The 14,791-nt window shown below is 63.4% G+C and overlaps 2 protein-coding genes across 4 annotated transcripts in view; one reads left to right on the top strand and one right to left on the bottom strand.

Annotated features, from left to right (window-relative positions):
- Positions 1-12,165, top strand: part of CAMSAP3 (calmodulin regulated spectrin associated protein family member 3) — a 35,918-nt gene extending 23,753 nt beyond the window's left edge. For 2 of the 3 annotated variants that reach the window (XM_034657698.1, XM_034657699.1), the window contains 18 exons: positions 3,299-3,552; positions 3,849-3,971; positions 4,051-4,146; positions 4,337-4,369; positions 5,254-5,301; positions 5,553-5,691; positions 6,236-6,375; positions 6,452-6,545; positions 6,619-6,673; positions 6,838-6,911; positions 7,143-7,212; positions 7,309-8,755; positions 9,793-9,932; positions 10,012-10,319; positions 10,802-10,901; positions 11,203-11,315; positions 11,401-11,519; positions 11,612-12,165. In XM_034657698.1, coding sequence (XP_034513589.1) covers positions 3,299-3,552; positions 3,849-3,971; positions 4,051-4,146; positions 4,337-4,369; positions 5,254-5,301; positions 5,553-5,691; positions 6,236-6,375; positions 6,452-6,545; positions 6,619-6,673; positions 6,838-6,911; positions 7,143-7,212; positions 7,309-8,755; positions 9,793-9,932; positions 10,012-10,319; positions 10,802-10,901; positions 11,203-11,315; positions 11,401-11,519; positions 11,612-11,917 — 3,659 coding nt within the window. In that variant the 3' untranslated portion in view covers positions 11,918-12,165. The remainder of the gene's footprint in view (positions 1-3,298; positions 3,553-3,848; positions 3,972-4,050; positions 4,147-4,336; positions 4,370-5,253; positions 5,302-5,552; positions 5,692-6,235; positions 6,376-6,451; positions 6,546-6,618; positions 6,674-6,837; positions 6,912-7,142; positions 7,213-7,308; positions 8,756-9,792; positions 9,933-10,011; positions 10,320-10,801; positions 10,902-11,202; positions 11,316-11,400; positions 11,520-11,611) is intronic. The other variant, XM_034657700.1, reaches the window with a different exon arrangement.
- A 1,149-nt stretch (positions 12,166-13,314) lies between these two features.
- XAB2 (XPA binding protein 2) overlaps positions 13,315-14,791 on the bottom strand; it is an 18,296-nt gene continuing 16,819 nt past the window's right edge. The window contains exons 14-19 of the mRNA XM_034657706.1: positions 14,616-14,791; positions 14,380-14,502; positions 14,120-14,291; positions 13,735-13,864; positions 13,529-13,638; positions 13,315-13,429 (exon numbers count right to left, since the gene is read on the bottom strand). The exon at positions 14,616-14,791 is cut by the window's right edge and continues 13 nt beyond it. Of these exons, the coding sequence (XP_034513597.1) occupies positions 13,368-13,429; positions 13,529-13,638; positions 13,735-13,864; positions 14,120-14,291; positions 14,380-14,502; positions 14,616-14,791 (773 nt within the window). The 3' untranslated portion in view covers positions 13,315-13,367. The remainder of the gene's footprint in view (positions 13,430-13,528; positions 13,639-13,734; positions 13,865-14,119; positions 14,292-14,379; positions 14,503-14,615) is intronic.

Raw genomic sequence — 14,791 nt, 5'->3', positions numbered from 1 at the left:
GTGTGTGTGTGTGTGTGTGTATGTATGTGTATGTATGTGTATGTGTGATCTGAGGGCACTGGGGAGCCATGGAGCATGTCTGAGGACCCAACAGAATGAGGTGGGATAGTCGCCCCAGGAGCCGGTAGCTGCTGTGGGCCGGAGGCGCAGGTGTGAGGAGGCTGGGCAGGAATGCAGGCAGGTGGGTTCCACGGGACTCCGGCTCAGAGATAAGGAAGGGTGCCATCTCTGTGCAAGTTTGGGAAACAGCACACGAAATCCCTTATACCAGAGCATCAGTGTGACCTGTAGGCAACTGCGTTCACGTCAGCCGGGCCGTTTATTAGCTGTGTGATCTTGGGCGAGTTCTCTCCCCTCTCTGGGCCTCGGTTTTCTCATCTGTACAATGGGGCTCAGAGTAAGTGTCCCAAGGATGACACCACGAGCAAACGCATGCAAGGTGGCCTCGGTCTAAGTAAATGCCAGCCGTGCCGTAGCGCTGCGTGGTCCCAGGACGGCGGCCGCAGCCCCGCGGCGCTGGTCTTAGTCGTGACGCGCTGTAAACATAGATGAACCACACCGCGGCTTCTGAAGACTTCGTATAAAAAAACAAGTGAAATATCTCACGATGTCTTTATGTGAATTACATGTCGAAATGATAGTATCAGATATGTATGGGGTTAACTATATTACTAAGGTTACTGGTTTCTACTTTTTTGATGGTGCAGCTACCAGGTTAAAACTACATACGTGGGCCGCATTTCTCTGGGACAGCACTACCCTGTGGCAAATGGCTAATGAACATTTTCCGTAGAGAGCTCTCTACCCCGGGGGGTGGTTCTGCCACTTAGGAGACCTCTGACAGTGTCTGGAGACATTTTTGGTTGTTACTGCTTAGGGGGAGGGTGGTCCTGGCATCTAGTGAGTAGGGACCAGGGACTCTGCTGATCATCTTACAAAGCGTGGACTGCCTACCCCACCCCCTGCCGAACACAGAGAATTGTCCAGCCCCAGATGCCAATAGCGCTGAGGTGTAGGCACACACACAGGTACGGAGGGAGTGCTTGATCAACATTAGCCGTTGGGAGCCCTAGCTCACAGTTTTCATCTTGAAGGCCCTGACAAGTCCTGCAAGAAAGAATTTTTTTTCTTTCTTTCTTTTTTTTTTTTTTAAAGATTTTATTTATTTATTTGAGAGAGAGAGAGAGGATGAGCCGTGGGGAGGGGCAGAGAGAGAGAGAGAGGGAGGGAGAAGCAGACTCCCCTCTGAGTAGGAAGCCTGATGTGGAACTCAGTCCCAGGACCCCAGGATCATGACCTGAGTCGAAGGCAGGTGCTTAACTGACTGAGCCACCCAGGTGCCCCGGAAAGAAACTTGTTTAATTTTGCCAGTGGAAGCAGGAAATGAGCAGGGGCTGGGGAGATAGGGAGCAGGGTTTGGGTTGGGGAGATGCCAGGAGGTAGAAACCCGAGGACTTGAGGTGTTGGAGGGGTGGGGGAAGGGATGGTGATTTCTCACTGCAATTTCAGAGAGAAGGAGCAGGTTCGGAGCAAGGTATTGAGGATCATGGGAGATGCCCAGAGGGCGGTGGGACACAAGGCCTGGGCTGCAGCAGGTGGCCGTGCTCAGATGGCCAGGGAAATCATCACTGGGGTGGGGGTGGGGTGGAGTATGTATCCATTTACAGGGCTGTTCTGACCGAGTGTCAGGAACCTGGCATTGACGGGGCATGTGGGGAGGAGGCCTGGCTTGAGTGGTGGGACAGAGAAAAAGATGGGGAAGCTGGGAGATTCTGGGGGAGGAAGGTTTCCGGAACAAGGAGGTGCTGGGCAGAGCGCCCAGGCAAGAGACAGCCCACAAGGCCCACAACTGTGCGTTGGAGGGCCGTTGCTGGCCTTGGGGAGGCTAGGAGCTGGGAGGGCAGGAGTCAGATCAGGGAGGTTGGGGTGGGGGTCCGGTGGAAGGAAGCAGAGCCTGGAAAACTCTGTTCTTTGACGGAGCTGTGCTGAGAGGGGCAAAGGGCGGGCATTACTCTCCACAGGAGTGGAGCATTAAGTGGGAAGGTCAAGTGTGATTTTAGGGGGTGGGGAAGGAGCTGGGGCAGGGAGGGACTGAAGGGAAGAATGCCTGGGTCCTGGTAGGTGAGGGCAGGGGGTCTCTGGGGAGCATGGCTATGAAGACAAGCATCTGAGGGGGGTCAGGGATGTCATACGTTCTTAAGCAGTAGAATCCTGCGCCCCATTCTTTCAGACACACAGAACCCCAGTAGTCAAAACAACTGTTTGGATTGGAATTAAGAGTTGGGGCCTCCCTGGACGACCCCCACGAGGGCAGGCTCCCCATGCTGGCCTCAGTCACCTCCTCCTAGACCTCCCCAGAGAATCTTCCTGGTGCCTTATTCTGGTCTTTGTCCTCCCCACCCTTGGGTCCTGCTTGGGGCTCCTCCACCCACCCCTCCCTCCGCATGGGGCTTCCTCCCGCCTCTTCCTACCCTGCCCGTCTCAGTCAGTGTCTCGGTCAGCGTCCGCAACGGTTTTGTGGCCACGTCTGCAAGGTGACCTCCCCTCTCTCCTAAGGCCCAGCCCCTCACATTCAGCCTCTGCCACCACACCTACTGTCCCTCCTGTACCCCCACCTCAGCCACCTCCCTTTGCCCCATCTTTCCCGTCACACCCGGTGGGGCCTGGACGCCTCCCTCTCTCTCCCCTGCCTCCACCCTTCAGTCACCAGGTACAGACCACTCCCCACCCCCCCGAATGTCTGCAGTCTGGCCACCTCCCCATTCTGTGTCCTGCAGCCAGCCTTCCACCCCACAGCTCACCCCACCCCAGTCTCCATGCTGAGCAAGGGTGCAGAGTCTGCTGGAGGCCTGGGTTTGAATCCCAGTGCCAGCCTTGCCCAGCTGTGTGGCCTTAGGCAGATTGCTTTCCTGTCCTGTGCCTCCGTTTCTGGAGTTACCTGTTGTGCCCTGGCTGCTGCCTCCCGGGTGTGCAGGCCAGCCAGGTAGATCGACTAAGCCACGTTCACTGTGATTGTTCTTTGAGGGCCTCCCAAGACCACCCACCTCCCAACAAGCCCCTGCGCAGGCCGAGGAGGCCTCGCCCCCATGCTGCCTCCTCTCGGGTCCCAGAGCCCCCCTCCCCCTGAGGCACTGTGCCCTCCCACCTCCTGGCCCCTGCTGGCCCGGGCCCCTCCACCTGGAGCCCCTTCCTCTCTCGAACTGAACTGCACGCCTGCGTCCCCCAGCCGCCCATCCCAGTGCCGGCCTCCCTACGCATGCCTGGGCCCTGACCCACCGTCACCCGCCTCGCCCCACAGAGCACGTGCCCTCGGAGCTGTGGGAGCCCTTCTACACCGACCAGTACGCGCAGGAGCACGTGAAGCCCCCGGTGACGCGGCTGCTGCTCTCGGCCGAGCTCTACTGCCGGGCCTGGCGCCAGGCGCTGCCGCAGCTCGAGACCCCCCCCAGCCCCTCGGCGCTGCTGGCCCTGCTGGCGCGGAGGGGCACAGTGCCCGCGCTGCCCGAGCGCCCCGTGCAGGAGGCCGACCTGAGGCAGCAGCCCATCCTCATGGTAGGCCCCGCCCCGGTCTTCCAGGCCCGCCTACCAGGCCTGGCTCCTCCCCCAGAGGCGCTGCTCTGACCCTTGAGGACATGGTTTATGGCCCACCGGGCGAGGTTCTTCCAGGATCCGTATCCTGGCTCCTTCCCTGAAGCCCCACCCACTAACCCTGGCCCATCCCCAAAGCCCCTCCTATGTCAAGCCCCGCCCCCCCACCTTGAGGTTCTTCCTCTTCTCCCTCAGAGGCGGAGGTGAGGGGAGCGCCCGTCCCTCCCCCTGGTCTCACCCTTCAGCCCTTACCTCCACAGGGAGCCCATCTAGCTGTCATTGACGCCCTTATGGTTGCCTTCGCCTTCGAGTGGACGAAGACACTGCCCGGTCCTTTGGCCCTGGCCAGCTTGGAGCACAAGCTCCTTTTCTGGGTGGACACGGTAGGTGGGGTTAGGCTGGCACGGGCTGGGGCCCAGGATCGCCCAGTGACCAGAGCTCTGACTTCTCCCTGCTCCCCAGACCATCCGGCGGCTGCAGGAGAAGACGGAGCAGGAAGCTGCCCAGAGAGCCTCTCCTGTGGCCCCTGCAGACGGGGTGGCCCCAGCACAGCCCTCGGTGAGGCTAGGGCAATGGACGAATGGAAGGACGCAAGGACAGTGGGAGGGAATGGGCGGGCAGGGAAGGGCTGCACCTCAAGGCCGTTCGGGCACTGGGGTGGGGGTGCTGGAGGTGACTCTCTCTGTCTCTCTCTGCCCTCTCCCCTGTGCCTCTCCTGCTGCTCTCCCCTCTGCCTCTCTGGCATCAGTGCCCTACACGCTGGTACTGGAAGCTGGTTCCTGTAAGTGGGGCTGTTTCTCTGCCCCGTCTGCCTGCCTTGCTTGTCGCTTTGTCTGTGTGTCTGTTCTGCCTGCCTGTCTGCTCCTTCTCCTGCTTCCCAGCTGTGAGCAAAAGACGTGGGACCCCAGCCCTGGGGGACAGAGAGAAGCCCTTTGTAGACTCAGAAGGGAGGAATCTCTGCTGTTAACTGACCGGCAGACCCCTCCCCAGTTACCGTTCAGGGGGTGCACCTCCCCTCCCAGTGATCAAGAGGGCATAGCTCCTCGGCTTGTCCGTCTGAGAGCTGGGAGACTTCCGGCACTTCTGAAGGGAGGACCCTCACCCATCAGATATATGGATCCTGACCCCAGTGGCAGGGCACATGGAGAAGACCCCCCCCCAGCCAAGAGGAAGACCCCCAAACCCAGACGAAGGCGGAAGAACCTTCCCAAGACCCCAGTTTCCCTAAGGACAAGTCCCAGCTTTGGTTGGGGGGGCGGTGTCCATCCCTGAAGCACAACAAGGGTCAAGTGTCCCCTGCAAGTGGAAGGCATTGGGCTGGAAGGGGTCCCTGCCTTTGCTCACCCTGGGGCCCCCTTCCACTCTCGGACCTGGGTTGGGGGTTCCTCTCCTTCTGCCTACCTGCTTCCTCCGCATCCCCTCCCCAAGCTGGGGCCTGGGTCTTTTGTCGGGGGGGGAGATTCCCTGCATGGGAGGCTGCTCTGTGGGATCCCTCCAGGCTGGGAGGAGCTGGGGTCCCCAAAGCTGGCCAGAGTGCAGTCGGAGCTGGATGGCCAAGGCTTATGACGGGGTCAGGGCTATCTCCCCCTCCCCTGGAGGTGTGCTTGGGGGCCCAGCAAGTCAGCACCCCTCCCGCCCCGCTGACGGCTGCTCCTCTCCCCCCAGCACGCAATTGCCTTCTGTTTGAAGGAGTCGGGGAGCAAACCCCCCATGGTAATGTATCCCCCGCCCCGGGGTCCCAGGAGTCCTGCCCCAGCCCTCGCTGCTGGCCTGGCTGCTCGCAGACACTTCCTTTGCCTCTTGCTGCTGCCCTTCCCCCGCTCCAGGCTGGCCCCACTCTGGCTCTGGGACCCCCAGCTTCACGCCCCCTCATGGCGGAAACCCCAGGCCTCCCCACCCAACCTGCATGACCGCTGACTTGGGGCCAGCCTGACACTCTGACCTAACTCGGCTCCCACCCACAGATCCGATACCGCAAGGACCGAGCTGTGGCCCGACGTGCCCCCTGCTTTCCAAGTGTGACCACGCTCCAGGATCTGGCAAGTGGGGCTGCACTGGCTGCCACAATCCACTGCTATTGTCCTCAGCTCTTGCGACTTGAGGGTGAGTGCGCGGGCCTGGGCCACACTTGTCCTTGGGAGCTTGGCACCCAGGCATCTGCCCCAGAGTGGGGCAGTAATGAGTGCAGCTTCCAGAACTGGGGCGTGAACTTTTTTTCCCCCCAGTTCGCTGTGTGACCTTGCACAAGTGCCTAAACTTCTCTGTGCTTCATAGAATTCATTCCTGCAGCAAATATTTATAGAATGCCAGATTCCATTTCAGGTGCCAGAGATCCAGTGAGAATAATACAGACGTGCTCCTGACCTCAGGCAGCTCACATCCTAGTTGGGAGAGAAGCACAATAAGTTCGTCCAGAAGAACAATCTGGATGTTAGGTGCTCCAGGGCGGGCTAGGTGGTCAGGAAAAGCTTTGTGAGTTGAGTTCTTGGGGGACTAGTTCTCCAGGCAGTTGGGAACAGATGCAAAGGCCCGAGGATCAGCCTATCCTAGTACCCACACGAGGCCCGGCCCGTAAGAGGCCCTTGCTTCCCCAGGGCCCCGTCCTCCTTCCCACAGCACGGGGGACCCAGGTGTCCTGTCCCTACAGAGGTGTGCCTCAAGGAGCCCATGTCTGTGGCGGACAGCCTCTACAACCTCCAGCTGGTGCAGGACTTCTGCGCCTCCCGCCTTCCTCGTGGCTGCCCGCTGTCCCTCGAGGACCTGCTCTATGTCCCACCGCCCCTCAAGGTAAGGTCATCTCGGGGGCCGAGGCAGGCATCCAGGGCCATGGGGCCCAGTGGCTGACCCTGCCTTCTGCCTCCAGATCAACCTGGTGGTGCTGCTCGCCGAGATGTTCATGTGCTTTGAGGTGCTGAAACCTGATTTTGTGCAGGCCAAGGACCTGCCTGACGGTCACGGTGAGGCCTGGCCCAGGGTGTGGGGCGGGGTAGGGAGGCCAAGCCCCGCCTGACCCTGCTCTGTCTGCTGCAGCGGCCTCCCCCCGGGCCACGGAGGCCTCTCCCGCTCAGAACAGCAGTGGCTGCAGGTACAGTTCCCCTGTTGGGTGAGTCTCCATGGCCAGGGTGGGCCCTTCCCCACGCTGGGCGCTGAGCCAGGGCCGGGGGATGCTCGCTGCTCCACTCCTGGGAGAAGTGGGCAGGGGCGGGGCGGTGGGGGGGGGTCCCTCGGCTGACGTGCATCTCTTGGCAGTTCTCCTGTCTTCAACTTCCGCCACCCGCTCCTGTCACCCGGCGGCCCCCAGTCCCCACTCCGTGGATCCACAGGTGAGGGCAGGGGTATAGCCCCTACCCAACAGCAGACTTCCTGTCTCGTCCTGATCCCTCCACTCGGTCCCTCTGGCACCTGAATGACCCCATGGTGACCCTCACCCCCACAGTGGCCCCCAGCTATCCGTCCACATAATGCCACCTCAGTGACACCCCCTGGTGGACCCCGCCCAGGGTCCCCAGCGACTCCGTAGCGACCACGGAGTGACCACTTACCCCCCCTCCCAGGCTCACTGAAGTCCTCCCCGTCCATGTCCCACATGGAGGCCCTCGGTAAGGCCTGGAACCGTCAGCTCAGGTGAGTGCATTTCAAGGGCCTGGCGCCGGGAGCAGGCTGGGCAGCGGTGGGGCTGGGGCTCGTCCCAGGGGCTGACCCCTCCCTCCTGCCGCCCAGCCGTCCCCTTTCCCAGGCGATATCGTTCAGCACCCCCTTTGGCCTGGACAGCGACGTGGATGTCGTCATGGGAGACCCCGTCCTCCTCCGCTCCGTCAGCTCAGACAGCTTGGGCCCCCCGCGCCCCGCGCCGGCCCGGACCCCCGTCCAGCCGTCTCCGGAGCCGGGCGACCTGCCTACCATCGAGGAGGCCTTGCAGATCATCCACAGCGCCGAGCCCCGGCTGCTCCCAGATGGCGCCGCCGACGGCAGCTTCTACCTCCACTCCCCCGAGGGCTCCTCCAAACTGCCGCTGGCTTCCTCCTACCCACGCGAGGGGGCCTCAAAGCCACTGCCCGATGGGCCCGCCAAAGCTCCCACCTACATGCCCCACCCTGAGGGCCCCTTGAAACCATCTCCCTGCCCGGCAGGGGAGGTGTCGAAACCGCCGGCCCTATCTGAGGGCTCCCCGAAGGCGGCAGCTTCGTCCCCAGCGGCCAGCAACTCCGAGGTGAAGATGACCAGCTTTGCGGAACGCAAGAAGCAGCTGGTCAGGGCCGAGGCCGAGGCAGGTTCCCCGGCAGCCACCCCCACAGCCCCAGAGGCCCTGAGCTCAGAGATGAGTGAGCTGGGGGCCCGGCTGGAGGAGAAACGGCGGGCCATCGAGGCTCAGAAGCGACGGATCGAGGCCATCTTTGCCAAGCACCGCCAGCGACTGGGCAAGAGTGCTTTCCTGCAGGTGCAGCCACGGGAGGCTGGAGGGGAGGCAGAGGCGGAGCCGGGCCCGGTCCCTGGTGGGGAGCGGCCGGCGGGTGAAGGCCAGGGTGATCCATCCCCACGGCCCAAGGCAGTGACCTTCTCACCCGAACTGGGCCCGGTGCCCCCCGAGGGGCTGGGGGACTATAACCGGGCGGTCAGCAAGCTAAGTGCTGCGCTGAGCTCACTGCAACGGGACATGCAGAGGCTTACGGACCAGCAGCAGCGGCTCCTGGCCCCACCCGAGGCCCCCGGGCCTGCCCCGCCACCTGCTGCATGGGTCATCCCTGGTCCCACAGTGGGTCCCAGAGCCGCATCTCCCAGCCCTGCTCGGCGTGCCCCAGCTGCCCGGCGCAGCCCCGGGCCCGGCCCGACACCCCGAAGCCCGAAACATGCACGGCCAGCAGAGCTGCGGCTAGCACCCCTGACAAGAGTGCTCACACCTCCCCACGATGTAGACAGCCTCCCCCACCTGCGCAAGTTCTCGCCAAGCCAGGTGCCTGTGCAGACACGCTCCTCTATCCTCCTGGCGGAGGGGTCGCCTCCAGAGCCGGGGGCTCGGCCTGGCCTCATCGAGATCCCGCTAGGCAGCCTGGAAGAGCCCACAGCTGAAGACGAGGGAGATGGGAGCCCCCCTGGTGCTGAGGATTCCTTGGAGGAAGAGGCATCTTCCGAGGGGGAGCCCCGGTCAGGGCTGGGATTCTTCTATAAGGTGCGAGTCAGCTAAGGCGGTGGGGGAAGGGACCGGGTGGGTGGGGCGATGGTCAGAGAGTGGGGACACTGGTATAAACGGGGAGGTGGATAGCCAGGTGGGAGTGGGCAGACAAGGTGCGTGTGGCCAGATGGAGAGAGAGATGGGTGGATGGATGGATGGATGGATGGGTGACAGATGGACAGGAGTGGGTAGACAAACAGGGCTGGGGTCTTCCACGGCATCTCCTCCCTCATGTTCTCTCCTTCCCATTCTCCCCATCACGGCCCTGCCAGTTCCCCTTCCCACTCTTCCGTGTCACTGTTCTCCATCCTCATAGCATCCCCAGCCTGGGCCAGCGGTCTCACCAGGACGCCTCCGTCGCGTGCTGACTGGCCTCTGGCGTCCACCCCCACCCCCACCCCCTCCATCCGTGGTCATTTTCAACGGAGCAGCCAGAGATACATATTTTTTAATGCAAATGGGACCTTGTCAGTCGCCTACTTAAACCCTTGAGCTCCCCTTGCTCTTAGGAAAAAAAGGAGTCCTTCCCATGGCTTTGGGCCCTGCTCACCTCTGACCTGTCCTATGCAGGTCTCCCCGGCTCCACCTCCCAGCCCCCTTGGCCTCCGTGCTGTTCCCTGCCCATTCCCTGCCCGCTAGGCTTGTTCTAGCCTCAGGGCTTTTGCACTGGCTGTTCCCTCTACCTGGAATATTCTCCTCACATCCCACCCCTCCCGAGTGAAGTCCCTGTCCTTCTCCAGGCTGCCACCTCCAGGAAGCCTTGTTTAGTGCCGCTAGGATAGGTCCCTCCCCGCACTGTAGACGGGTAGCTGCTTCTAACCTATCAGGTTGCCTTCCCCACTGGGTTAAGCGCTTGGTGTGAACAGCACCCAGTCTGGCTGGGTCCCCGTTTTGCCCCACTACCCAGCACAGGGCCGTGCATAAAGTAGGAACCCACGGAGTGCCTTCAGACCAATTACAAAAGGGAAAGGAGGGGTGAGTGGTTAGCAGTGCTAGGGGAGGGACGGCCAGCTGGACTCGGTGCCTGCCCCCAGGATGAAGACAAGCCCGAGGACGAGATGGCCCAGAAGCGGGCCAGCCTGCTGGAACGGCAGCAGCGGCGGGCGGAGGAGGCGCGGCGGCGGAAACAGTGGCAGGAGGCCGAGAAGGAGCAGCGGAGGGAAGAGGCCGCACGGTGAGGCTGGGTGCTGCCCGGGACCCCTGCCACCAGTGAACCTGTGACCTGTCTGACTGCTCGGTAACGTCATCTGCAGGCTGGCCCAGGAGGAGGTGACCGCGGGCCCCCTGGCCCCCCCAGCTCCTGTGGCCCCCGCAGCAGCCCCAGCCCCTGCTGCGAGGGTCCCAGCTGAGGAAGAGGTGGGCCCCAGGCGGGGGGACTTCACTCGACTCGAGTATGAACGCAGGGCCCAGCTGAAGCTGATGGACGACCTTGACAAAGTGCTGCGGCCACGGGCTGCGGGGGCCGGGGGGCCAGGCCGGGGCGGGCGGAGGGCCCCCCGGCCACGCTCTGGTTGCTGTGATGACTCGGCCCTGGCACGAAGCCCTGCCCGTGGCCTGCTGGGTAAGGACCGGGGAGGGGGGTAGGACTGGAGGCGGGGGGCCAGGGATGGTGTCTGTCCAATGCGCCTGTCAAGGGCTTGCTGAGACCCCCATGAGTACATGGGGCGAGAGGGGTCTTGGGGGGTTGCCCATGCCTGTTAGACTTCCAGAGGGATGTGGGGGCTACAGTGGGGTAAGGCATGCTGGGCAGAGTTGGCCCAGCATTTTCTCTAGAGCTTAAGGGACGTGAGGCCCTCTCAGGAATGTTTAGGAGCAAGAGATTTCTGGGTGGTGGTGGGGGGCTTCCCCCCAGACTGCTGGGCACATCCCCCTCCCCCATGGGTAGGGGGGAGGTCTATCTCAGTTAGAGTGCACAGGGTGAGGGTCTCAGGTGGGGCTGACCCCATGTTCCCTCCACAACCTGCCAGGTTAAGCACCCCACCCCCGGCCCCGTGGAGGCAAGGGGACTTTGGGTAGGGATGACCCCATGCCCTCTTCTCTCAGGCTCCCGGCTGAGCAAAGTCTACTCTCAGTCCACCCTGTCACTGTCCACCGTGGCCAACGAGGCCCTCAATAACCTTGGCGTGAAGAGGCCCACGTCTCAGTGAGTTTGGCCTGGTGGGCGGGTGCGTGTGTTCCGGGTGCCCTCTCAAGGTCCGTGTGTGTCTTGCTGAAGGGATGAGAGGACGCGGTCCTGCGCACGTGCACACGGGGGGCTGTTGATGGGCCTCAAGAACATTCCTGTGCACCCGAGTGGGGGTGCAGACGGGGAGGGGGGCGCAGGCGTCTGCGGCTGGAGTACCTACACGCAGGCTCCTAGGTCCATCGCTTCCCTGGTCCCTCTGCCTCCCGGGAGGCTGCCCTTACCACTGACTGCGTCCCCATCCCCTCCTGTACCCCCACAGGGCTCCATCCCCATCCGGCCTCATGTCCCCCAGCCGCCTGCCTGGCAGCCGTGAGCGCGACTGGGAGAACGGCAGCAACGCCTCATCCCCGGCGTCGGTGCCCGAGTACACAGGTAAGCGGGGCGGAGCTGGCGAGCCCCAGGCCCTGCCTGTCCCCGTCCCCACCCCCCACAGCCCTGCTGACCGCCCTGCCCCTAGGTCCACGGCTGTACAAGGAGCCCAGCGCCAAGTCCAACAAGTTCATCATCCACAACGCCCTGTCTCACTGCTGCTTGGCGGGCAAGGTGAACGAACCACAGAAGAACCGCATTCTCGAGGTGAGTCCGCGCCGGGGCTTGGGGGGCCCGCGGGGAGGAGGGGGGTGTTGGGGGCCCTGCCCACTGACGAACCGCTGCCACCACCCCACCAGGAAATTGAGAAGAGCAAGGCCAACCACTTCCTGATCCTCTTCCGTGACTCGAGCTGCCAGTTCCGGGCGCTCTACACGCTGTCCGGGGAGACGGAGGAGCTGACTCGCCTGGCGGGCTACGGCCCCCGCACGGTCACGCCCGCCATGGTCGAGGGCATCTACAAGTACAACTCGGACCGCAAACGCTTCACCCAGATCCCTGCCAAGACCATGTCCATGAGTGTAGACGCCTTCACCATCCAGGGCCACCTCTGGCAGAGCAAGAAGCCCACGACTCCCAAGAAGGGCAGCAGCACCCCCAAGTAGCCTCGTCCTGGTGGTACACGGGGCGGGCCCCAGCCGTCGCCCTCCCTGAGGACAGCCTGGAGGACAATCAGTGGGTATTCCTGGGTCTCGTCTGTCCCCAACCTTGTCTGGGTAGGGCTGGAGTCCCTACCCCCTAACTTCTGTCCTGTCCTGCTGTGGGGGCTGAGCTGGGAGGTTCAGGGACTCAGGGCTCAGCTCAGTCCCCTGTCTGTCCTCCCCACCTTCTTGAATAAAATAATTTAGAAAGAGCTTGAGTATTGGCATCTCCCCGAGGCTGGCTGGGGCACCCAGTGACAGCTCGGCCTGAGCATTTTCCTTTCTCCTCGATAGTCCTGCTGTGGCTCCTGCCAAGACCCCGCATGACCGCTCCTTGGCCGCCGCCTCCCTGACCTCTCCCCACGGCCTCCCCACCTGCCGCTCTCCACTTTTCTCCTCTGTGCAGATGTTACTGGCCTCTCCTGGCATTTGATCTGCAGCCAGCTGCTAAGCTTTATCTATCTTCTCTCCACCACCGCCTGCCTCCATTTCTAGGCTGTTACCACTGCTAGAAAGGATTCCCATGTTTCTCTCCTGCGAGCTCCACATCCAAGGGTCTGGGTCTGTCCTTGGCATGGCCACGGATGTCTCAGACACAGGCCTTAAACCGTGAGCTCAAGCTGGCCTGAGCTCCCGGTCTCCCTGTAACTCAGGCACGGGACCAGCTTCCCCCCGCCCCACCCTGATGCCTAATGGCCTCCTCAGTCTCACTAGCTTCTCTCTATCCCCATGACCACCCCCCAGTCCAGGCCAACGACCTGGGCCTCCCCACACCCCGAGCCACCTCCCACCACAAGCCAGTCCCTCACAGCCCGCATGGCCTGTTCAGGGCACAAATCTGATTATGTCCCTTATTTTAAATCCCTTAATAGTTTAGAGCCCACTAATGGCTTCCCAGAGCTTAGACCTAAGAACCACGCCCCGGCCCCGGCTCTGGCCCAGGGCTGAGGACTACTCCTGGCTGCTGTCCAGGGCAAGAAGTACCTTGCGAAGCTCGCCGACCTGCCTTCTCCTGGGAAGGTGGTCAGTGCCCTGGCTCAGGAAGAAACAGTTTGGAGAGGGGAGAGGGGAGGCAAATATCTCCACCTGCTAATGCGGGGGTGAGCTGGCAAGACCCGGGCAGTTGGGGGCAAGGCCCTCAAGGAGGCCTCAGGCGGCAGAGAGTGGCCTCTGAGTCCAGAACTGGCTCTGCAGGGTGAGGGTGGGGCGTGTGCCCTGGCCTGGAGCCCAGCTGCCCCACCTCCTGCACCAGCCAATCTGGGGGCAGGGGGGGCAGGGAAGAGGGGGACCGGGCCCAGGGCCAGAGCACTGAGCAGGCAGTCCCTACGGGCACCTGGGCAGCAGGAAGGAGGCTCAGACTGTGATGTACAAACAGGCTGTATTGGGGGAGGATGGATGGGGGGCAGGGGTGGGGTCAGTCCTCCTTCAGGCTCCCGAACACGGCGGCCGGCACGCTCTGCTGCTCCAGCCGTACCTCTGGGGAAGGGGGGAGGCAGGGAGGACACGGTCACTCCAGGACGGGACCCTGCCCCTGCCTCTCCCAGACCGCCCCCGCCTGTCTGGCCGGCCCCATACCGTTGGGCTCCAGGTCCATCTCGTCCTCATCCTCGTCCTCCCCCAGCTCGATCTCCTCCGGGTTGGCCTGCTGTGCCAGCTCGGCCAGCTCCTCCCGGGAGGCGTCGCTCCTGCAGGCAGACAGGGATCAGGCAGGGCCCGCGCACTCGGCCTCCCCAGCACCTCCCCTGTGGAGGAGCCGCTTGCTCCCGCGGCCCCGCGCTTGCCTCACAAACAGGATCTTGCTCTGCGCCCGGGGCGGCTGGTCGCGCTCGGCCTCGGCCGCCAGCTGCTCCGCCCGCTGCTCCAGCAGCTTCATGTCATCCATGCCGCTCTGCCCGGGGGCCAGGTCGGACACTGGGGCGGCGGGGGGGGGGGGGGCGCTCAGCACAGCGGGTCCCGCCCTCCCCACAGCCGCACCTCACAGCCCGCTCTGCTCCAGCTGCTGCTACTGGGTGCCCCAAGCGGTCTGAGGACCCAGCCCTCAAGGAGTGACCAGTCTGCAGCGGGAATGCCCCCAGTGCCCGCAGCCAGCAGGTCCAGGCTGGGCAGGGGGCAGAGGCCAGACCTACAGGGGCCGGCCAGGGTGAGGGGTAGCCCGCAGCTGCTCACCAGTACCCGTGGCGCTGCCGGACACCTTGAGCATCTGCGAGGCCATGAAGTTGACCTGAGTGTTGTACGTGGCCTGCACGCTCCGGCGAATCCGCAGCATCTCCCGGATGGTGTCCTCGTTGCCGTGCCGGACCTCGAAGTCCTTCCACGTTTGCCAGAAAGCCCCGGTGGTCTGCGGAGGGTGGGCGGCACGTGCGTGAGCTGGCTGGCTTGGCTGCACCCCCCCCTCCCAATGCCCGCCCGCCAGGCTCGGCCCCTACCCGGGGGTCACAGATCTGGGAGCAGAAGCTGTAGATAGCGCGCGCCCGGTCGATCTCGCCGAGCCTGCACTCCATGTCCGCGAACCGCAGGCACATCTCCCGGGCGTGCTCGTCCGACAGCACCTGCGGGGCGGCGGGGGGAAGGGGTGGGCGTCGGCGGGGTTCCCACGCCCCGGACCGGCCTCTGGAACGCGTCCCCGAGTCCCCCAGCCGCCCCCACCGGCCCTGTGGGGCACCTCGATGGCCTTCTGGTAGATGCCGCGGGTGTGGGTGACGCCGTAGATCTCGGCCGCGCGCTTGATGTAGATGTTGAACATGTCGTACCGCTGCGCCGGCTCCACGGCCCGGGTGGCGCGCTCGTACACGGCCATGGCGTGCCGGGCCAGGCCCCACTCCTCCTCCAGCTGCGCGT

This window comes from Ailuropoda melanoleuca, chromosome 4, assembly GCF_002007445.2.
Source record: "Ailuropoda melanoleuca isolate Jingjing chromosome 4, ASM200744v2, whole genome shotgun sequence".
Taxonomy (NCBI): domain Eukaryota; kingdom Metazoa; phylum Chordata; class Mammalia; order Carnivora; family Ursidae; genus Ailuropoda; species Ailuropoda melanoleuca.
The sequence above is the reverse complement of the archived record's forward strand: the minus strand, read 5'-3'. Positions and strand labels throughout refer to the sequence as shown.